Raw genomic sequence first — 25,070 nt, forward strand, 5'->3', positions numbered from 1 at the left:
CATTTTCCTCGTATCGATAATGAAACAATGGAAACCACTGCAAGAAAATATCTCAGTTACAGTGACAGTGAATTAGTATAAAGTGTTTACATTGATGTGTTAGTATAAGTTTATTTAAAAATCAATCTTATGAGTATATATTTGTTCAATGTTAATGGTTCGTCATTTCAAAGCAGTTGTCATAATTTAATAGGGTGGAGTTCTATGTGTTCTAGATATATATATAAATGATAAAAAAGAGTTTTTCTGTCAATTGAATAAAAATAAATAATGGATATAGGGGGGCAATAATTTACTTTCTGTTAGTACTAGGGAATTGTTATTTTTTGAAATTCTTGTTTAAGAACGAAGGGAGTAAGCCCCATAGTTGTGAGAGTTTGGATTACGCTGTTGGAATTATTGCAGATAACGTTAATCATGCTAACCTATTTAAAATACATTTACCAAAAAAATTGATTTCACCGAAATGCGCACGCTTGCAGTAAGCAAAACAAAGAAATGTTCAATGTTTTTTCCGAACAATAGTGTTTGACAATCTGTTGTATGATAAAACATATGACCTGCCAAAGCTTCGGTTGTATAGATAACGGAGAATTAGGGTGTATGTATGATAATTCTGACATTGATATCGCGGATCAAATCCTAGATTGACATGACCCAGTTTAACCTTTAGCCTGCCTTCGGTGTAATGTATCGTTGACTGTTCGGTCGGGGCCCAGGTCTCAAGGGGTCACTTAGTGGAACCGTCTTCTTTTATCACGCATTTTATTATTATCTTATTTGCAGTCTACTCCGTCAACATACAGGTATTTAATTTCAATAAAATTAACTCTGTGTTAGCATTTATCAGAATTATCTCCTTAATTTACATCATGAGGATAATGTAAAGTGCTTCGTTCTATATTAGGCTAGTGCACTAGTTTGTTCTATATTAGGCTTAGTACACTTAGGTAATACAAAAATGATTCAATTTGACATGTAACAAAGATTGTCATTGGCTATTGTGTAATGAAACCGTAGCATAAGGAAATTCAATCGATTACGACAATGTGTCTGAATAGATGATATTATTAGGAAATGAAAAATCTTAGAAAAAAAAGTGCACAGCAAAAAACGATTTCAAAGAATGATTTTTATCCGATAAAACTAAAAGTATTTACTTGTATGATTTTATTAGAATGATGTTATATAAATATAAGAAATACTTTGCTACGGTTAATTTAATTTCTGATTTATATCCAACTTCATTTTAACTTACATGACCATGAACTATTCTCGCTATCAAAGATACTTAGACTAAGCATCGCGTTATTTGTTAGACAACCTAGGTTTCGAGCAGAATAAACAAGCAATTTTCCCCAATGTGGATGTTTGCGATTTTCAATTCCCATTCTCGATCAATGTATTCCTACATCAACAAAGCCACCACCAATACTGGCGCAGTGGTTTTATTATTATGATTTGTGTTTACTTGGTAAACATACATATTTACATAAAATTATTTTATGAATTTGGAAATATGCTTTGTTTCATAATAAGATAGATACTTTATATATATGAAAAGTACATGTCACATTGTGATGTCAAAATAAACTGGTCGTTTCTGCGTCCCCTTCTTACATCATATAATGTAAAGAATTATGTGACATTACGTTACCAGTAATACAGTAATTTATATAAAGAACATCAACACGATGGTATGTGAATACTTATTGAATATAATAAATTACCAAACGAAATCTTCACGTTCCAAAAAGTACAAGCTGCTATCAAAATTATACCACCAACATAGCTGATATTGAATAGGAATAGCATGAAAATTTCGAGCGAAAAAATTAAATACCTTCAGTGTGAAAAATGTAAATATGTACAAACTGAATTAGTTTCTTTGTGACGCGCGTATATCGGTAAAACTTTAGATGTAGCATTTTTTACAAAAAAAAAAAAAAAAAAAAATCCAAAAAAATCATCGCTCTTATTTTCGTTCGTCGGTATTGGTAGAGAAACGGGATCGTCAAAATAGCAACTGATGTCAATTTTTTATTCAATATTTATGATCCATGTTAAAAATGAAGAAAACGATATAGTATCGATCCATTTATAAATACATTTACACGTTCTTCTGTCTATCTAACTATTAACTTAATTTCCCGATGATTGAAGTTAGTGTCTGATTCTTTTTCCGATGAGACTTTTTTATGCGATCACCAGTTAAAAGGTCTAAGTGTAATTGTTGAAACATTTTGTGGCGATTAATTTTTTCGGATACGGATTCCCGCGAAAATTACAAACATTAAGCTAAATAAGAGTGTTAGCAGTATGTATAATTTTTATAAAGTGGAAGTCATCTTCAGAAACCGTGATCTAATTCGGAATTACAAGTATGAGAGTCAATAACGCAAAGCACGAACAGTACACAATGAAAAACGAACAGATTTAAAATGTCAGATAGATCAGAAATTAAACTCGTATATTGCCAAAGTCCATGAACCAGGAATAATTCAGTTATAGACAGATAAAGCCTTTGCTGGTGAACTTGGCAGACCTCACATGAAGATTACATCTCTACCCTGGGTATCGCAGAGAGCTTAGGCGGTCAGGGTTCTCTACCCGGGTATGGTGGGAAGTTTAGGTGACAGGGGCTCTCTACCCTGGGTATCATGAGGAGTCTTTGTAATATGTGCCCTTTACCGTAGGTATCGTGGGTAGTCTGAGTGGTAGGGGTCCTCTACCTTTTGACCGTTGGGAGCCTGGATGGTAGGAACCCTCAACCCTAGGTATCGTGGGGAGCCTAAGTGAAAGGGGCTCTCTACCCTGGGTATCGTGGGGAGTTTATGTGGTAGAGGCCCTCTACCCTAGATTTCGTGGGGAGCCTAAGTTGTAGGGGCTCTCTACCCTGGATATCGTGGAGATTCTAGGTGATAGGGGCTCTCTACCCTGGGTATCGTGGAGTGACTGGGTGGTAGGGGCTCTCTACGATGGGTATTCTTGGGAGTCTGGATGGTAGGGGCTCTCTACCCGAGGTATTGTGAGGAGCCTAGTTGGGAGGGGTTCTATACCTTGGGTATCGTCGGGAGCCTGGGTAGAAGGGGATTTCTGCCGGTGGTATTGTTGAGAGTCTGGGTTGTAGGGACTTTCTACCCTGGTTATCGCTAGGAGCCTGGTTGGCAAATCTCACTTCCCTCGGTATCGTTGGGAATCTGAGTGGTAGAGCTCTCAACCCTAGGTATCGTGGAAATCCTAGGTGGTAGAGCTCTCTACACTTTGTATCTTGGGAAGTCTAGGTGGTAGGAGCTCTCTAACCTGGGTATCGTAGGGAGCTTTGGTGGTAGATCTCTCTTTCCTGGGTATCGAGAGAAGCCTGGAATGTAAGGGGTCCCCACCCTGGATATCGTAGGGAGTCTATGTGGTAGAGCTCTCTACCCTGGGTATCGTAGGGAGTCTATGTGGTAGAGCTCTCTACCCAGGGTATCGTGGGGAGTCTAGGTGGTAGGGGCTCCCTACCCTGGATATCGAGGGGAGCCTAGGTGGAAGGGGCTCTCTACCCTGGATATCGTGGGGAGCATAGGTTGAAGGGGCTCTCTACCCTGGATATTGTGGGGAGTCTAGGTGGAAGGGGCTCATTACCCTGGATATCATGCGGAGCCCAGGTTGAAGGGGCTCTCTACCCTGGATATTGTGGGGAGTCTAGGTAGTAGGGGCTCTCTACCCTGGGTATTGTGGGGAGTCTAGGTAGTAGGGGCTCTCTACCCTGGGTATTGTGGGGAGTCTAGGTGGTAGGGGCTCTCTACCCTGGGTATCGTAGGGAGTCTAGGTGGTAGGGGCTCTCTACCCTGGGTATCGTAGGGAGTCTAGGTGGTAGGGGCTCTCTACCCTGGGTATCGTAGGGAGTCTAGGTGGTAGGGGCTCTCTACCCTGGGTATTGTGGAGAGCCTTGGTGGTAGGGGATCTCTACCCTGGGTATTGTGGAGAGCCTTGGCGGTAGAGCTCTCTACCCTGGGTATTGTGGAGAGCCTTGGTGGTAGGGTCTCTCTACCCTGGATATTGCGGGGAGCCTGGGTGGAAGGGGCTATCTACCTGGGTATTGTGAGAATTTGGGTGGTAAGTGTTCGCTGCTCAATCAATGAAATAAACATTAAATTTATCAATTAAAGGGAAACTTTTATTTATGTCTACGAGAAATCCTTTTTATAAATATGTCTTTATAACAAGTATGAATTTTGAATGGCAAGGATTGGATTTTATGGTTGGCGTATGCACAGTGTTTTACCTATAGAACATCCATTAACATTATTATTTTAAAGCGGTATTGATGTGACATGTTGTCCATGCAATGCCAAATTTATGCTCTTGGAATATCAGTGGCAGCAAGCTTAAACCTTATTAATGACGTATTTTACTCAAGACGATATACTAATATCTAATTGTAAGAACATATTCCTATCATAGATGGTTCTTTTTTGTTTATGAAACGCCAGTTATTTAAGCATATTGGCTATAAATGCAAACTACAAGACGTACAATGCTTATATTTACATTTGGTTACAATTTTATGATGAAATCTAAAGGGATTTTGCATCTAATGAATTAAATAATCGTTATCGTCTTGGATGGAACAGACATTTGGACAGCCGTTTTCCGTGATCGCTGGCAAGACAATTGTGACGTCACATTGATAATGTCGTCAAACGCTTGAAATTCATAGTCAATATGACTGCCAACTGTGCTTGGTAAGGTTAAATAGTGGGACTGCAGTGAATATATGTATATGTGGATATATATGCTGAGAGAGTGCATGGGGTTGATTTGTTAACATTATGGGGAAAGTATATAAACTGCGGCCAATATATATCTAAAACAAATGTATCATGTGGAGTAACGTTTGACCCCTGCCTTTCTTGTAATATCACGCTGATGGAATCAACGACGACGTCTCACTTTCTATATTGATTATATTGCTTATATATATTGTTAATTGACATCCGTTATACCAAAATAATATATTTATAAATTATGCATTCTTATTTTCTTTAACAACATAAACTATAAACATGCACATTTTCGTTTTCTCTCGGAGTATCTGATAAAAGAAGGGATTATTATTTAAAAAATAAATAAAAGATACTCCACCGCCGAAAGAGCATAAATGATAGTCATCATTTGAACACTATTTAGTGTTTAATGGTGTGTATATATGTCTTATTTAAACAAAAATACATTTAAACTAATTATATTGCTTCTGGTGTATGTGCAATCAATACGTCATTCCATATAGGACATAGTGCAATGGAATTTCTTCGGGATACTATAAATTGTTTTTAATATTTTTATCTGAAAGTAAAATTAGAAGCTCAAACTTTTTTTTCAATGGTGGTGATGGTTTAAAGTAAGTAACTTTTGTAACTTAAGAAAAATACTAATTAATCTATTCCTGGTTTTTACTGAGAAAAAATCGTTTGTCAGCGGTGGAGCATCTTTAAATGAATTTGAATAATAATAATGTAACATGTGATAAGCAATGTGTAACAAAATACAAGAGGTGCATAAACAGCTGAACAAATTGATTAACTATTCTAAATGGTAATGAATATATAGTTCAATAGTTTGATCACTGCGGCTGAAGCACAAATGGTATATGTTGTCAATCGTAGATAAATTATGATATATTATGTATAACAAATAATGAAGTACTTGCTCAGGTAATATTCGAATTTGAAGAACATGGAATGCAACGGTTTACTTTGGCCTTGACATTAGAAAGTTAAGATAACATTTTGGATTTCAAATTGGAATCACGGTTTAATTTTCTAATTTCATAATACTACATTTATCTCACTGGAATGGCAATATTTGAATGTATTAATATCGCCCTTCTTGTTAGTTCAATCAATATTCTTTTCTGGTTACATATGTTCACAACACAACACAATAACATTATTGTTGCGTTTGTATCTTTAAAATGAAGGTACACCCTTTCTTATGTATGCCAACTTAGTGCAAGTCTGCTTCGAATGAACCGGAAGTGCTGACATTTTTAAATATTATTCATAACCGACAGCATGTCAAGTGCCGATTTCATGTTGAGCCACTTACATGTCATTTCGCCGGTGATGAGTTCACGAGTGGGGAACCCTGCCCGTGCCAAAACAAACTCCGCAGTAGTGGTTCCCCAATATGCAGCCATCATGTTTATCGTTTTATATAAATTGATGTTTACAAAAATGTACCTATAGGATAGGTTCTGCTATATCTCTTATAATTATTTCCAAGTAAAACTTAGGGCTTACACCTATTAAATATCATACGTGCACTATTAATGTGACATCAGGAATCGAATGAAAATTTTATCAACAAAAAAGATCAAGGAAAAAAGCAGACATATTTTAGGCATTAGTTTATCGGTTATATTGGGTCAAGATAGAAATCGTGATCTTGTTTGAACTTCATCTATATCGTTTTATTGTCTCGAATATTCAAAACTAATCGAATTCCGGGATACTTTTTGCCGATGATAAATATTTTTTATCAATGAGGGAAAATACTGTGGAAAAAAATGATTAAAATGTTTAGTTTTGCTTTTAATCTTGTCTACATCGTAAACTCTTATATGATGATATGAATATCGCTGTGTTATATTATATGAGAAGAATGATTCAAACATTTGCATTAAAACCCTGCCAGATCGGGACACATATTATATGCATTTAAATAACATTTCAAAGTGGATATTTTACTCACTGCATTATTGTAACCGTACGTATAAATATCTTGTTATGATGCATGCTCAAATCAAAGTATTTAGGTATGTTAAATAAAAAAAATAGAATAATTTATAATAATTTATTGTCATTAATACTGGTTACTCAAAGTTAATGTGAATTGTGTTAGCATTAATAATGTTTAATCCAGCCTAAAGTATAAAATTTCTAAAAATCAAATAAAACATATAAACAGAATTTTAATTGGCTTTTATATTGATTCATCATGATATAAAGGGAAAACTGACGTTGCCTTTTGTAACGTTGCTTTTAATTGGCTGACACAACAACGTTATCATTTCGGGGGAGAAAAAATAATTTCTTAATTAATTTTGAAAAGACGTTGAATCGGTTTATTTTGATTACACTAACACGTTTGCCTTATATATCTTTAACATAAAAATATAAGCAAGTTAATATTTACCTACATCACACTTACACTACACATATAACACTTGTGCAATCTATAAATAGACAATAAACAAGCTTCAATGAAAATGTAAGAACAGGTAAAGAAAATAACAATATTCAAATAATAAACTACGGCCAAGTTGTTCAAAAGTTGATTAGTTTAGTCACAGTTTAACGACAATTTTTAAATCATGATAAAATAATTTCTGTAAAAGCAAATTTTACAAAATTTTATAAAATCTGAAGATCTCCATTCTTTTCTTACTTGCAGAGTTTAGTGAAGATATATTCACAATTTTTACAGTCAATGGAAAATCAAAATTTCACTAATCATGTGCTTAAGCTAATCATACTTTGAACAACCAGACCCAGATAAGAATAGAAAAGCGATACAAAGAGCGAATACATAATTTCAATTATTTAGGATGTAAACTTGGTAATAAATATAGAATAAGAATGTCGAAACACGATATATGAACTTAATTGAGCAGACAAATGAATAACAAACACACAAAATAAACGTATCTTAGGTATGGCTTTGCAGCATTTGAAAAGTTACGAAACAGACTTAATTTTGATTGTGGTGGATTGATGACAATTTTTTCGAAATCAGAACTGTAGAAAGTTTCCTTTTATTGTTATCAGGCCAGGTGATTTTGAATAAATAATTAATATCATAACATTAAACCAAGGTAATTATCGACTTTATTTGCCTGATAAATGCGAATAACTTAGTTGATATAAATCGGTCAGACGTTTATTAAATCTGTAAATTACCTACATGTTTTACATTCGATTTTATTATGTTATTTTTTTATTGAGATTCTTTTATTGTAGTCATTTTAATATCGATATTATTAATTAATTAATTATTATTAATTGAATTATTAATTAGTACCAAACTACAACACTGTCAATTTCTAAATTGCGTGAGAATTCCTTTTGTATCATAGATTTTAATGTCGACATAGATATATTAAAAAAATATTTAAATAACCAGGAAGCAGCGAAAATTAACATAATTTTAACACAATGCTTAAGTCCTTGATAATGCACTTATTTGTTATGAATTAAATATGAAGCCGAAGAGGCTTAAACTATTAAAATATGTTATCAAGACATTGATATGTAAGTTGTTGTCGTCATGTAAAAATTTTTACCATATATTAATGATATGTGTGATTTAATGACATCTAAAGTTTTGATAGACTAGTCTCGAAAAGATATAAGATATAGTCATAAGAATTGGACATTTATTGATGATAAATTAAATGATGTAAACCATAAAAAATATTTGTTATTAATTCATAGATAAAGCAAAGTCAATGAGATAATTAGATATAAATATTTGAACAATCGTATTCGATCGCCTGTCATAGGTGTCAAAGCTGGTTAAGCTGGTAAACGTCCTATGATTTTATTCTTTACGGTTTAACGAAATTTTTATATGTAAATAACAAACTATCCCTGTCCGTGACACATTGACAGTAGAACACAAGCAGACAGCCACCATACCTGCTATGTTGTTATCGTCACTTTATAGCAAGATGATTTGCTATATTTTGAACATTGATTTTTGTGTTATGGAATTTGAAGCTGTTCTATGTGTTTTTTAATGACAGACAAAGGTAGTGTTGGTCGTAATTAACTGGTTGGCAAATGTCCCTAGTTTTACTCCCGTAATCTCATTCCGTTACTCTCTAAAACAGGCCTGAAACCCTGTCCGTCTGCTTCGGTGCTTGAACCAGATGTATTACCCACACGATTGTATGTCAAAATACCAGAAACAGAAACTAAAGATAATATCATATATTCATTATTACAATATGTTAGTAATTTTTAACAAACAATATTTATAACACTTTTGTTTTTTCTCTTTTTTATGGGACCTTTTTTTCTTGGCGGACGAATAGGGCGGTGGGGAGTCCGCTGGTGATGGATCCCAATAGCATATGCCGAAAGAGCAGACGACTTGCGGGAAAACAGCGGGAGATTTGTCGAAATGAGATTGAAATTGTAGAGGAAGTCGCAAACGGCGCTAAGTTGGCTCTAGCTGAATGCCAGTATCAGTTTAGGAACAGGCGATGGAACTGTACAACCTCGCGGAGAACATTGGCACGGGTGCTGCGTCGAGGTAAGTCTTTCCCAAACTCTCCTGGATCAAACGATTTAATTTTCTATGTTTAAATTTGATGATGGAGTGATTTATGATGGATTTGAAAATACATGGTAGCCAAGTTTCCAAATTATAATCAACTCCGTAATGTTCTAATACCCACAGCTTATCTTAAATAGCTCCAGATAAAAACGTTAGGTAATTAATAATATACACCAGTGTACCAGATATGAATTTGTGATTCCAAATGTGTTTCCTTTTTTATCGTAACATTATAAATGCGTCCCATGATCCGAATCTAGAGACCGTTATAGTCGTTATATTTTCATAATTGTTCAATAACATTCATATATATATTTCCAATATAGATATAACTATAATATTGTGCAGGACAAAGTTCTTTTATTTTAAAACATCAAAGCGTTTTTGTGGACAAAATGGCATAAGGCTAGTGCATTGATGCTTAATTCCTGATAATCGTTACAGTTATGATAAATAAATATATTTAGGCTATAGAACTGGGCCTACCACAATTTATGTTAGTGGTTATCACGCCTTTCTGTCGCCATATTTTTTTTTAAATTTTCTTCATATGTTAATTTTCCTAAATAGAATCTAGCAAAGCTTGGTCGTTTATGTATACACTCCTTATTAAATAAATACATTATCTAGGGAATATTAAGCTGTCGAGAACATGTTGTAACTAATATTCAAGCTAATTAATGCATAACCAACATGTATATTAATGCATGCAACTTAAATACTAGTATACAAAACCTGACAGAATATCTAACTACTGTCGTAATAGAAACACTTTGCCTTGACGTCCGGAATGAGTTATTGAAAATATGTTTGTGAGAAAGAATATCCTGCCTTCACTAATATGGACGATATGAAAACCATATCCTTTGAACAGCATTATCGGAACATAAACCAATCAAATCTACATCAATTTAACTACTGTGAAATTTTCGGTATTGTGAATATTCTAGTACATACAAAAATCTCGACACATATTTTACGACACGTGTTTATTTTGTATATATTACATGTACACAGGGGAGGGAAAGGCAGCTGTCATTTATTGGTCTGTGTTTATCAGAGAAGATATAAAAGAATATTCAGGGTTTTTTGCCGATAATGTTTTTTTGCAAATTATACAAATCACCTTATTATTTTCATGTTATTATAACAACGCATTCTCTATGTATTATTTAGATTAGAAGAAGACAGAGGCATCAAAATAACTTTATAAAAGCCGGAATTTGATTTGTTATATAGATTTTCTAATCAGCCAATCAGAACCCCCGACAGATATCCATTCGGTTCTCACCTACACGTCAGTTACATGTGTTAACACGTGATAGAGGTGCTTCAGACGCGGTTATCTCCGACAAATTTACAAATTATGACAAATTAAACAACCTTGTATCTTTTATCTGCTGATAGTAAACGCCAGAGTAACGTCTGGAAAATGTACCAGTTGCTTAAACAGCCGGCTGGATTCCACAGTGCAAACATGTCAACAATGGTCAGAGTGAGGCGCTATGATACATATAGAGTATGAGGTTTGAGGTTAATGCTTAAATTAACTGTATAGTGACTCTAAACAGAGTTAGAAGTGAAATTTATTGTAAGTAAATGGGTCAATATACGCTTATTTTAATTTATGTCAGCAATGGTATGAAGCTTTAGTACATAGAGTACGAGGTTTGAGGTTAATGCTCAAATTAACTGCATAGTGATTCTAAACGGAGTTAGACTTCAAATTTATTTTACTTAATAATACTCACTGAATGGTCAACTTAACGATCCTTTTATGTCAACAGTTGTATGAAGCAATGGTATACAGAGCACGAGGTAAATGAAGTTAGCGTTCAAATTTATTGTATAGGTATTCTCTGTAGGTATTGCCTCTATAAGTATTCTAAACAGAGTGTTGATTAAAATATATACGAGTATTAAAGTATCCTAAGTTAGTTATTAAATTGACGGTTATTTTCGCTTATATCCAATAAGTATATTTTTAATTGTTTTAGAATTTAAAAAAATCGCGATAAAAATATAATAAAGATTATCATTTTTCTAAAACGTTTGCAAATAACAGTTATTTCATTAGGGGTAAACATATTTGATAATATGAAAACTGAAAAAGTTAGCACTGTTCATAGCAATTACAGAAAAGTTGTAAATGAAGGTTCTTATTGACTATTCTTTAGCAATTTCAAACGGTCAATGGCGAACTGCAGAAAGATTAGAATACACATCAATTTCACAAGATGCACAGTTTATATTGAAACTGATGAGGATCCGTTTGTGTTTATGTTAAACATGGAGTGATGGAATGCCTAATATGGCCTATGTTTGCATAACTCTCTTGAGCATATTTTTCTATTACTTTAGGATTTATAAAATCGTTACCGTAATACTGTTATAGTTTTTTTTAAAACAATGAAGAGCACTTAAAACATCGTATTAAATCTAGTTTACTACACAGAAAGGCATACATGTTTGTCGAGAAGACGACAAATCAAAATTTCGTGATAAGGAAGCCACACTTCCTGTTTCTATAACGATAACATATTCAGCTTTAAATATACCACATACCAGTATTATACATTTTTTATTTTTCGTTTTCCTCTCCTATATATCTAGTCAAGCTAACCAGAATATTGAGAGTTAGTTTACTTATTTAGCTCACTAAAGGGATTTACTTAATACAATTTAAATCAAATCTAGTTCGTTGGAACATCTTGGATTGTAATACACAAAAGATAGTTTTTGGGAAGGTATATCATTTAGATTATCTCCCCTTACTTGCAGCGCTGCGTTCACTGCCCAGGGCCTTATACTGAACATTTCTGATAAATGCAATGTCTGTTATACGTTTTTGTTGTTTCGTATCGAGACAACAAATTCCCTTTTGTATGTAAATAGATCTGTTCAGGCATTCCGATAAAAGTTTCAAATTTGATAAATTTGATGAAAATTCTAGTGCATATATTGATAATACAACGTAATTTACGTCATTTTAAAACAAAGCCCTCAAGGAATGGCGCTGATATGTGTTAGATAATTCGAAATGGTTATACCTAAAAAGTAAATTCACGTGAGCTTTTCTGTCTAATGCAGTCAGATCTAACAAACGAAACATACGGTATCACTAACTAATATCAATATAGCTTTTATTGACGAACTTGATTTTAAGGCTTACATAAATAGTTCTATATGTTCCCGAATTCAACATAAAATATTTTTAATCGAAGCTAGACCAGAAACATACCGGTAATAATTCAATTTTCTTAATTACGTTAAAAGTTACCTAAACATCTTTTGTTTAAACAGACAGTAGACATATGTCATTAAAAGACAGAAAAATGATATTTATAATCATCTTACCTGATTAGTGCCAGTCCATAGATGAGCATAGAACGAGAAATATTCCTTGTTTTGTATGGAAAATTTCAGAAAGAATGACGACTTGTACAAATTGGTGTATATAAAGGAATTTGAACCTATAGACGCACATGGCCCATCACAAGGCAAATGCTGTAGCAGATAGACTTTATGGTTTTGAAGGAAAGCTACAGAGAATCCTCTACCAAGTACGACCCAATTCGTTTTCAGATCAAAGGGAACTGAACGGAAGGCTGCTGGCAGCTGACCGCCAAATGAGTTAAGACCAAGCTAATGTTACACATCAAAGAGATGCTGCATAGTAGACCCTCCAAATATACAGCAAGTTAAGTTCAAATAGCGCTGATATGCCGATGTGCTTCCCTGAATTAGCCCATCAAAGCGGGAACCATCGTTTTCCTCGGCATTAATCTATAGAGAACCATCAACACTGCTTCTGGCTCCTTTGAATCCGCCGCTGACTGTTTTACAGATAAGCGTTTTTCCAAAATGTTCAATTGAATCAAGCTACTACAGAGAATAGACCACTGTAGGGGGAAGTCTTTGAACATGTAATCAAAACTTACATGCGGTATGTATCGTAACGACTGCAGATTGTGTAGTTTTTAAAGATTTTTTACTACGTGCCTACGTTCAGAACGATAATTACGCAACCGTTAGCAAGCTTCTTCAAAGGATCAAAATATATTTTAACAATAAAATTCCGTTTTGAGATAAATATTCAATTATAATTTAATATTTCTGGGATACATTAATAAATTCCCGAACAGTAGAAACCGATATATTAAATAAACAAATACGTTTCTCGATTGCTATCGTAGCATTTTCTCCTCCATCTATTACTCACATCTGCCTGGTTACATCAGCAGAAGGCTGCTTAACATTATTTGACTAATACAGATGAGTGTTAAAAAAGTATCTTTACAAATGTAATACATATTTAATTCAAAACAAGCATAACATCTGCAAAAAATAAGTAATGAAATAGTAAGTTGCATGTATGACGTCAGGTATCATGACGTCATATCTTAGTCATTATTACGTCCTCACTAAAGTAACCAACGTGCCATGGCGACGTGGTTCATGACGTCAAGCTACGAGACTGATATCGATATTTACCTTATGTAATTATTTACATTAATTAGTCTTATACAATACCTATTGTAATGTTAGTTTGTGTGAGTAAACGACAAACTTCGTGCTATAGGCATGGGATAGAATGAAAATAATGTTAAATGCAAGTTGTCTTTGAGTTGATAATACTAATACCACTATGGTGTTACCAATTTGTATCTAGAACCAATTCCTAATCAAAAGCTTATAACTGCAGACTAGTACAATCTCTGAGCCAAAGTTGTAAAGATATGATGTCACACGCAAAGAATTTATCGGCGTCCAAGATAATATTTTACCAATAACTCAATCAAAATCTCTCCGTAGTTTGAAAATTTCGCCGATACATTCGTCATTTATGGCCATTTCTATATCTATTAAACTAAAGAATTTGTGTTTTTTAAAGAATGCCTCCCTGCTGGTTTTGCATTCTTGGTCACAGTTGATCTTGAAATAACGTACCTGTTTTGTGCTTGATTAAACGTTTATGTGACATTGATGTTACACGGAGTTCTGTCATGTCCATTAACACTGGGGGGGAGTACTTCAGAATGTCAAATATCAGTTGTCATCAGATCCACTCGTCACGTTCTTACAGCAGATATCTCCCATTCACAAAATACCGATTGATAATCATTTTATATTCACGTCAACTTGTCTGAATCCACACTACCTCTGTATGACTCAAACGTCATTCTGTATCTGTGTTATTAACAGCAATAAACTAGTAAATTCAAATACACATATTTATTAACATTTAACTCGTATTTTTCACTAAATAATTCAATTACAGTAACAGTTTTGTATAAAATATGAATAATGCCATCACCTCCGCTATTCTGTGATAAATTTTGAGATGTGTTTGGTGTATAGGCTGACAGGACGTTAGAATTCTACATGCTGTCCCGTAAAAGGCTACTTAATTTTTGACCACACCTCACCTTTGGCCTTTGGTTGAGCGCTCGCTACTGTGAGGAAGGCTCCGGGTTCTCTCCTCTGACCGAAACTTTAGTCTTTAAATGTGGTAGTTTCTAATCCTGCTTAGCATTCAGCATAATGGGAGTGGAACGACTGGTTTGCCCGTTGTCAGTATAATGTGACCGGGTGGGATGTGTTGCTTGGTGTCTTTGGTGGCATTCTTCAGTGAAATTGCACTATAAAAAGGCAAGAGTTCTACTACATAGGAAGACACATCACAAATATACCACAGTCTCCCAAAACACACACCCGCACTTAATATACTCAGCACACCACATACATGGGAAGCCGTCTTTACATAACCCCAATCAAACAAACAAACCCCTATGAAGTAGGCCTATGTTCAGTCCTCTGGCCGAAACACCATAGTCTATCAAAATGGCAATTTCTGTTCCTGCTTTGCGAACTGAATGTTAATATGAACAAAACAATGCCCATAAAACTAACAGCTGGCAATTTATCTGCCACAATTTACTATCTTTCAAGTTTAAAAATACGCACACATTTCGGACACAATTGATAAATTTAGTAAAAGAGAGTCTCATCCCAATGTACCTTATCCGTGATCGCTTAATTGATTGCACTTTTTGTTATCTTTTTTTCTTACAAATGGTGCTTATGATCTCGATACCAATTGTGGTTAAGCTTTCACAACGTGTCAGAAATTAACATGATAACGTTCGAAGCATATCTTAATTATCTAATAGTAAAGAAACTGCTATACAGCTAAAACCCCGATAATATAGGGATTACATCGGTCGGGTTTCAAATTTACTTTACCCTACCTCCGACTTTCAAAGTGTTTTACCAATATTAGAACAGGAAGCATCGCCGTTACTGCGGCTTACACACATCTTACTGAAAGTCGTTATAGTGTGTTGCCGGGACTATGGCGATCATTTCTGGGGATCATACATTTACCATTTATTCCAATCCTAAGGCGCTATAAAGTCATAAAAAGTGTACTTATTTCCTGCTTTATAAACTAATGCTAAGTCTTACGGGTAATGATTGGATGAGATATAGTACTACGAGTAGTATTGGTGTCTAGGTCTCCAGTTTGTGGAGAGAAACGACATCAATGTTTCCTCATTCTGCGCGGAAATATGTTTTACAAATATACTCACTGCAACTTTAAAAATAACATTGTCATATCTGCATAAAGAATTTGTATAACTTCAATTATCAATATGTTCCAATATACTACTACAATAAACATTGTTAGTTTTGATGCCTGAATCGGTCGATTGTCGGTGACCAGAAAGGTCGGTTGCTTGACCACCAGTCTAGTGAGTCTGATCGTGTTAGTTTTGCAGCCTGCCTAGTTCATTGTCGGTGACCAGAAAGGTCGGTTGCATGACCACCAGTCTAGTGAGTCTGGTCGTGTTAGTTTTGCAGCCTGCCTAGTTCATTGGCGGTTACCAAGAAGTCGTAGATAGAGCATTAATGTTTGGAGGTCTTCGGACCTAACTCCGTTTGGTCGTGTTATCAGCATGGTGTGACTAGGTCGATAATCTTAGTGTTCGTGCGATAGTCCTCAGTGAGGTTAGTTACTGGTTTGGATGATCTCAACCGGAGCTACCGAGGTGTATTATGTGTAATGCCCGATGTCGTTCAGGTTGTGGATGATCTATGCATTCAACTTTAGTGAGGTAGCCTGAGCGGTGTCATTCTAAATACATTAACGGTAGTATGCTTTCGTTCTTTCAGGTAAATCATATTATGACTGGGTCAGGCATCATCAGGTTTTGGTTTTTGGAGTTTTTTGTTTTGCTCTTGCCAAATGCTCCATAAATATACCACTCTAAAATTATTAACACGTAGTTCCTATAGTAAATGAATATTACACTTATTGAGTTTATGGTACGCTACCTTGATGTCAGGCATATGTTTACTTTACATTAAATAATACTTAATGTCTGACCCACTATTTGTACTTTTCTACCTTCAGACACAAGAGAGTCCGCCTTCGTGTACGCCGTGACAGCGGCGGGGGTGGTGTACGCGGTGACGGAGGCGTGTAGTATGGGTAAGCTACTCCAGTGTACATGTGATAACGACGTCCAGGATATCACGACAGACGGCGAGTGGGAGTGGGGAGGATGTGGCGACAATGTAGACTTCGGCTACAAAAAGTCTAAGGAATTCATGGACGCAAGAAAGAAAAAACGACGAGGCGACATAACGACAATAATACAACTTCATAACAACGACGCAGGCCGTATGGTAAGTATTCTACACAGCATAATACACCTGTATGGCAAGGTATATATAACACCTGTATTGCAAGGTACATATTACACCTGTATGGCAAGGTATATATTACACCTGTATAGCAAGGTATATATTACACCTGTATGGCAAGGTATATATTACACCTGTATGGCAAGGTATATATTACACCTGTATGGAAAGGTATATATTACACCTGTATGGTAAGGTATATATTACACCTGTATGGTAAGGTATATATTACACCTGTATGGTAAGGTATATACTACACGTGTATGGTAAGGTATATATTACACCTGTATGGCAAGGTATATACTACACCTGTATGGCAAGGTATATATTACACCTGTATGGTAAGGTATATATTACACCTGTATGGTAAGGTATATATTACACCTGTATGGTAAGGTATATATTACACCTGTATGGCAAGGTATATATTACACCTGTATGGTAAGGTATATATTACACCTGTATGGTAAGGTATATATTACACCTGTATGGTAAGGTATATATTACACCTGTATGGCAAGGTATATACTACACCTGTATGGTAAGGTATATAATACAACTGTATGGTAAGGTATATACTACACCTTTATGGTAAGGTATATATTACACCTGTATGGCAAGATATATACTACACCTGTATGGTTAGGTATATATTACACCTGTATGGTAAGGTACATAATACACCTTGATGGTAAAGTACATAGGACACCTATATGATAAGATACACTCTACACCTATATGGTAAGATACATACTACACCTGTATGGTAAGATACATACTACACCTGTATGGTAAGATACATACTACACCTGTATGGTAAGATACATACTACACCTGTATGGTAAGATACATACTACACCTGTATGGTAAGATACATACTACACCTGTATGGTAAGATACATACTACACCTGTATGGTAAGATACATACTACACCTGTATGGTAAGATACACTCTACACCTATATGGTAAGATACATACTACACCTGTATGGTAAGATACACTCTACACCTATATGGTAAGATACATACTACACCTATATGGTAAGATACATACTACACCTATATGGTAAGATACATACTACACCTATATGGTAAGATACATACTACACCTGTATGGTAAGATACACTCTACACCTATATGGTAAGATACATACTACACCTGTATGGTAAGATACACTCTACAACTATATGGTAAGATACATACTACACCTGTATGGTAAGATACATACTACACCTGTATTGTAAGATACACTCTACACATATATGGTAAGATACATACTACACCTATATGGTAAGATACATACTACACCTAAATGGTAAGATACATACTACACCTGTATGGTAAGGTACATACTACACCTGTATGGTAAGTTATATACTACACCTGTATGGTAAGATACATACTACACCTGTATGGTAAGATACATACTACACCTGTATGGTAAGATACATACTACACCTATATGGTAACATACACTCTACACCTATATGGTAAGATACATACTACACCTATATGGTAAGATACATACTACACCTGTATGGTAAGGCGTATACTACACCTGTATGGTAAGGTACATACTACACCTGTATGGTAAGTTATATACTACACCTGTATGGTAAGGTACATGCTACACCTGTATGGTAAGGTATATATTACACCTGTATGGCAAGATATATACTACACCTGTATGGTAGGGTATATATTACACCTGTATGGTAAGGTACATAATACACCTTGATGGTTAAGTACATAGTACACCTGTTTTATAAGTATTCTACAGAAAATATTACACTTGTATGGTAGGATATATATTACATATGTACGGTAAGTTATATATTACTCCTGTATGTTAAGATATATACTACACCTGTATGGTAAGGTATATATTACACCTGTATGGTAAAATACAAAATACACCAGTATGGTAAGATATATACTACACCTGTATGGTAAGGTATATAGTACACCTGTATGGTAAAGTACATAGTACACCTGTTTGGTAAGTATTCTACAGAACACAATACACATGTATGGCAAGGTATATATTACACCTGTATGTTAAGATATATACTACACCTGTATGGTAAGGTATTTATTACACCTGTATGGTAAGGTACATAAAACACCTCTACAGTAAGGTACAAAATCCATCTGTATGGTAAGGTATACGATACACCTGTATGGTAAGGTATATATTACACCTGTATGGTAAGGTATATATTACACCTGTATTGTAAGGTATATATTACACCTGTATGGTAAGGTATATATTACATCTGTATGGCAAGGTATATATAACACCTTTGTGATATGGTACATAATATACCTATATGATATCGACATAATACACCTGTATGGTAAGGTGCAAATTACACCTGTATGGTAAAGTGCAAAATACACCTGTATGGTAAGGTACATAAAAATTACCTTTTATACAGTTATCAAAATACACCTGTATGGTATGGTACATAAAACACATGTATGGTAAAGTACATAATATACCTGTTTGGTAAGGTACATAATACTCCTGTATGGTAAGGTACATGATACACCTGTATGGTAAGGTATATAACACACCTGTATGGTAAAGTACATAATACACCTGTATGGTTTGGTACATAAAACACATGCTTGGTAAAATACATAATACACCTGTTTGGTAAGGTAAATTTTATGTACATGATACACCTGTATGGCAAGGTACATAATACACTGGTATGGTTAGGTACATAATACACCTGTTTGGTAAGGTATAAAACAAACCTGTATGGTAAAGTACAAAATACAACTGTTTGGTAAGATACATAATACACCTTTATGGTAAGGTACATAAATACACCTGTATGGTAAGGTACATAATACACCTGTATGGTAAGGTACATAATACACCTATATGGTAAGGTACATAATACACCTGTATGGTAAGGTATATAATACACCTTGATGGTAAGGTACATAATACACATGTATGGTAAGGTACATAATACACCTTGATGGTAAGGTACATAATACACCGGTATGGTAAGGTACATAATACACCTGTATGGTAAAGTACATAATACACCTGTTTGGTAAGGTATAAAACAAACCTGTATGGTAAAGTACAAAATACAACTGTTTGGTAAGATACATAATACACCTTTATGGTAAGGTACATAAATACACCTGTATGGTAAGGTACATAATACACCTGTATGGTAAGGTACGTAATTCACCTGGATGGTAAGGTACATAATACACCTGTATGGTAAAGTACATAATACATCTGTACGGTAATGTACAAAACACACCTGTATGGTAAGGTACATAATACACCTGCACGGTAAGTTACATTATACACCTGTATGGTAAGATACATAATACACTTGGATGATAAGGTACATAATACACCTGTACGGTAAGGTACATAATATACCTATACGGTAAGGTACATAATACACCTGTATGGTAATGTACAAAACACAGCTGTATGGTAAGGTGCGTAATACATCTGTACGGTAATGTACAAAACACACCTGTATGGTAAGGTACGTAATACATCTGTACGGTAATGTTTTTAATTCACCTGTATGGTAAAATGCATGATACACCTGTACGGTCAGGTACAAAACACACCTGTATGGTAAGGAACATGATTAACGTATATGGTACATCATTCGTATATTTCATACCTATATTGCAAGTTTGAGAAATGCGGTGATTCGTTGTAAGGAAGATAACTCTAAAATTTTACTGTTAAGATTGCCGAAGCTTGACATTCATGTAGGTTAAAATATTTGTTAGCACTTGGCCGTTTGTACAGGACACAGTCTGACTTTAGTATGCCTTTTGATCGTTCTATCAAAGGTAGTCGGGACACTCCAACAGTCTTAAGAGAGCTTGTCATCACACTCTCAGCAAATAACTTTTAAATCACTAGATATTTTAATTCCTTTGATTTGCGTTGCACATTCAATAATATTTGTCTAATGATATCTTCTGGTATGTGATCCCTTTGACCTATGGAAATCTGATATGTGTTCGTAAACACCAATTTCAAGATAAAACGTTCGGTACAATTCACCTTCGAGGTAGCAAATTCGTCAACTCAAAAGATAATTTGTTGATTGATTTAAAATTAAAATGGTGTTGTGAAGAAAGGTAATCGTCCAACGAGTAGTTATAAGTAACTTTTGATGTAAAAATAAAACAATTTCAGGATTACGCCATATTAATTTATTCATGTATTTGTAAATGATATACTTCTGCTCATTCAAATGGATTTTTATCTGATTGAAATTGTTTTATGACCTAATTAAACATCTGTTCCGAATAAAAAAAACCCGTTGTGGGTCTTAATCTTGATTAACCACCTATCGGAAATGTTTTATTCACTCTCCGTATATATAGGTTAATACAAGCAAAACTTTTACGAATAGTTTCAGACTAAAATAATATAGTATATTACAATTGTACATATGTACTCTTAGGACTGAAGCCGTCAAACTTCAAATTTCCAAACCTAAGTATTAGTGTCTTTACAGCTGATATACTTTGACATACTCTACGGTTGATTCTGTATTGGCGGAGGATCCCATTTCCCTATATTCTTGGTCATATTAGTTTCCGAGAACTTTAATACTCCATACTTGTATTGCTTATTACTTTTAGATACTGACAAATTCACGAGCATTACTTATGCGAATCAATGTCGAGGAGGGCACGGCGAATTTTCATTCTCGCCAAATTAAACATTTAAACAGTATATCTGAATATTTTGATACTTGTTTGATGCACGGTGTGTATGTTACAGGCTGTAAAAGGAGACATGCGCCCGGAGTGTAAGTGCCACGGTCTCTCAGGATCTTGTAATCTAAAAACTTGCTGGCTGAAGATGCCCATATTTCGCCAAGTTGGACTGGCTCTAAAGGAAAAGTTCGACGGAGCAATAAAAGTTATAGGGACAAATGATGGGAAAGGTGTTCAACCGGAAGAGGACACTATTAAACCACAGAATCACCTAGACCTTATCTATTCAGAAAAGTCACCCAATTTCTGTAAGCGGAACCGGAAACACGGTTCACTGGGCACGCGCGGTAGGCAATGTGATCCGAATTCCATGGGTGTGGGTGGATGCGACCTCTTGTGCTGCAATAGAGGATACGAGAAAGAAACTGTACACGTTCGGGAGAACTGTAGATGCAGATTTATTTGGTGTTGTGACGTTTTATGTGAAACTTGCGAAAGTACGAAAGATATTTACAGGTGTTTATGAGCTGTTGTAATTTGTTATAGACACTTATCACGGAGTATCGCGATATTACATCATTATAATCAGATGTCGTGGAACTGCGCTTATGATCAGACGGACGTTTTTTATATGCCAATGTTCTAAGCACAAATGTGTATCCATGACTTAACACACAGGTCAATCTGATCGACAAAAACTTCTCCAGATGACGGTTATAAACATACAATGAATAAATGTATGAACCAATGTTGTAAATCTATTAATATTATTAGACTCTGTGATACAAATGTGCGATTGGAATATGTAAATACATGTATAGCTGGTTAGGATTGAGTACGCTGTCAAACATGAACCTTCTCGGTCGATATGATTGTCTGTACAAGGAAATGTCAAATACTATTATTCACATTTTTATTTTTCGAAACCGCCCTAACTGTCATCTAAACTCTTGAAAAATGGTGTAATCATGATTTGTGATTTGGACTGCAATAATTACAAGTTGATAAAACATCATATTGACCGAACCAAAGGTTGATAAAACTTTTTACATTAATAACCTACAGTGAATCCTCTTACTTTGCGCCGATTTACTTCGACCCAAACTACATTATCACGACCATTTGTTTACAGTTAGTTAAGTTATTTTTTCTTTACATATAACAGAGTTATCTGTCCATGCGTATAGGCATTGATTGTAACGTCGTGTGTTTGTGAGCGCGAAGTCACCATTTTGGAGAATACATTATTTTTGAAACAGACACATTAATGACGTAAAATTTAATATCTTAATTCAAGAACAGATAACTCTATAATATATAAAGATGTTTGTACCTGTAACTACGTTATGTATCTATCAGCAACTTAAATCACACGCAAAATAAGGTGGTCTACATCATGTAATAAAATATCATTGCTATCATATGGATCGTGCCTTATTTTTAGGAATAGATACCAATTGTATATTTTAGAACAAATAATTATAACATAGATTTGAATATTTTTGGCATAATTTATTCTGTTTGATATCTAACATACTATGTAACATATATCAATAATGCGCATGCGTCAACTATTCATCTTTTGTATAATTAGGTTTGTGGTGCGTCTAACGCATATTTTCACTATATATTTCTTGCTGGATGACATGTTGGTGATTTTGAGGCAGAGCTGATTATTGTGTCTGTGTTAATGAACAACAACAAACACAAATATAATTTGCTTTATTGGCTGGAAAAAAATGAAAAAGTTTGTTAACTTTTAGTTCAATGGAGCGTTCTGACAATTTGAAGCATGTGTATTTGTGTTTGTTTGGCGTATAGCGGTATATTTCCGAAAACCACCTTTTGTTCAAAAATTAAAAACAGATTTTTTTTATGAGATCAAAAATACAATCCCATGTAAAACACTACACATGTTTTTATGTAAATATGAACCTCTATTAGGCCCCCGTCACATTTATCACGAGGCTAGAATTATGAATACCAGTTATCATGAACGACCTGCTTAACAAGCACATTTTCTTGGAGTGTCAACTTGCAATTTCCAATACATTTAATTTAGGTATAAAGACCATTTTGCAATGATCGCTGTGCTTCTAATTTCCCATATAGACAGGTCTGACTGTTTTCTTAGATTTGGCAAAAATTTGTGATTTTAGGCTTTGGGAGAAAATGTCATCATGTAAGTTTTTATCTAGTCTTGTTAACGACAGAGGCAAGTTTGTAGTAGCTGGTACATACTGAATACATTCGAAGAATGTCGTCACAAACAAAAGCAAAATAATAATAATAATAATAATTCACATCAACGACAGTACAGACCGGTTCATTGTTTATTGCTTAGTGTCATAAGATTGAAGACCAATGGGGATGAGATCTTAGTCTTTCAATAAAGGAAAATTCTCTGAAAAATACTTCGATGGATTACCGTCGATAAGCCACCATTTTGTCAATGAGAACTCTTATTCTTTAGATATCGATTAATTTATTAAGACATATTTTGATGGATTACCGTCGATAGGCCACCATTTTTGTTAATTTTGAATTCAACGTTTAAGTTGAAGAAGCACACACAGCCTGCCAGCGAATTCATTTGTCCATTGTATCCTGTTGTTGCGTCTCATTTATCTTACATAGCAGAGCTAGTGCTTTTCTTCCTGTCCAAAAATTGCCATGTGTATGTTTTACGAAAATATTCATATATCAAACATTGTAGTAGAAACTCGATGACATTAAATGTCTACTGGTTTACCGTGTGTTCCTGTGTTTATTTCTTCGGTAAATGTTTCCACACAATTGCATTAAAAAGATTAAAAATGATTATAGATATTGATGTCACTATATTTTTTAAATTTCATCATACATTCTGTTTGTGAGAATCCGCATAGTGGATCTACATAGTTTGCAATCATATTTGTTTGATGAATTAAAAAAAGTAGTGACATCAATGCTTAAATGGAGGGGATATTCCTTGGTATAGAAACCAAAAAAGTGTTGACATTCTAACCATGAAAAGTTGCATGCAAGTATATATCTGTTATAGAATCATAACCGAATTGTTGAGGAAATTGATGATGTGTAAGCTTAATCGAGTTTAACGAACATTCCTTAACGTTAAGGAATTTCTTAATTTATAATTCTCCATAGGAAAACATTACAGTCCCTGGTAGTGTTTGTTCTCTTTGTTTCTTTTTGTGTTAAACTCAAAATATCTAAGAAACACAGAACACAAAAAAAAACATATACATCCACTGGCATGTCTAAACTTAGGTTCAGTTCTTTATAGCGTTATTAAAAGCATTTG

At 34.6% G+C, this 25,070-nt stretch overlaps 1 protein-coding gene across 1 annotated transcript in view; it reads left to right on the top strand.

Annotated features, from left to right (window-relative positions):
• LOC138310341 (protein Wnt-6-like) overlaps positions 1 to 24,517 on the top strand; it is a 75,997-nt gene extending 51,480 nt beyond the window's left edge. The window contains exons 3-5 of the mRNA XM_069251525.1: positions 9,083 to 9,303; positions 16,745 to 17,019; positions 21,831 to 24,517. Coding sequence (XP_069107626.1) covers positions 9,083 to 9,303; positions 16,745 to 17,019; positions 21,831 to 22,292 — 958 coding nt within the window. The 3' untranslated portion in view covers positions 22,293 to 24,517. The remainder of the gene's footprint in view (positions 1 to 9,082; positions 9,304 to 16,744; positions 17,020 to 21,830) is intronic.
• Positions 24,518 to 25,070: the final 553 nt, after the last annotated feature.

Source organism: Argopecten irradians, chromosome 16 (assembly GCF_041381155.1).
Source record: "Argopecten irradians isolate NY chromosome 16, Ai_NY, whole genome shotgun sequence".
NCBI classification, from domain to species: Eukaryota; Metazoa; Mollusca; class Bivalvia; order Pectinida; family Pectinidae; genus Argopecten; species Argopecten irradians.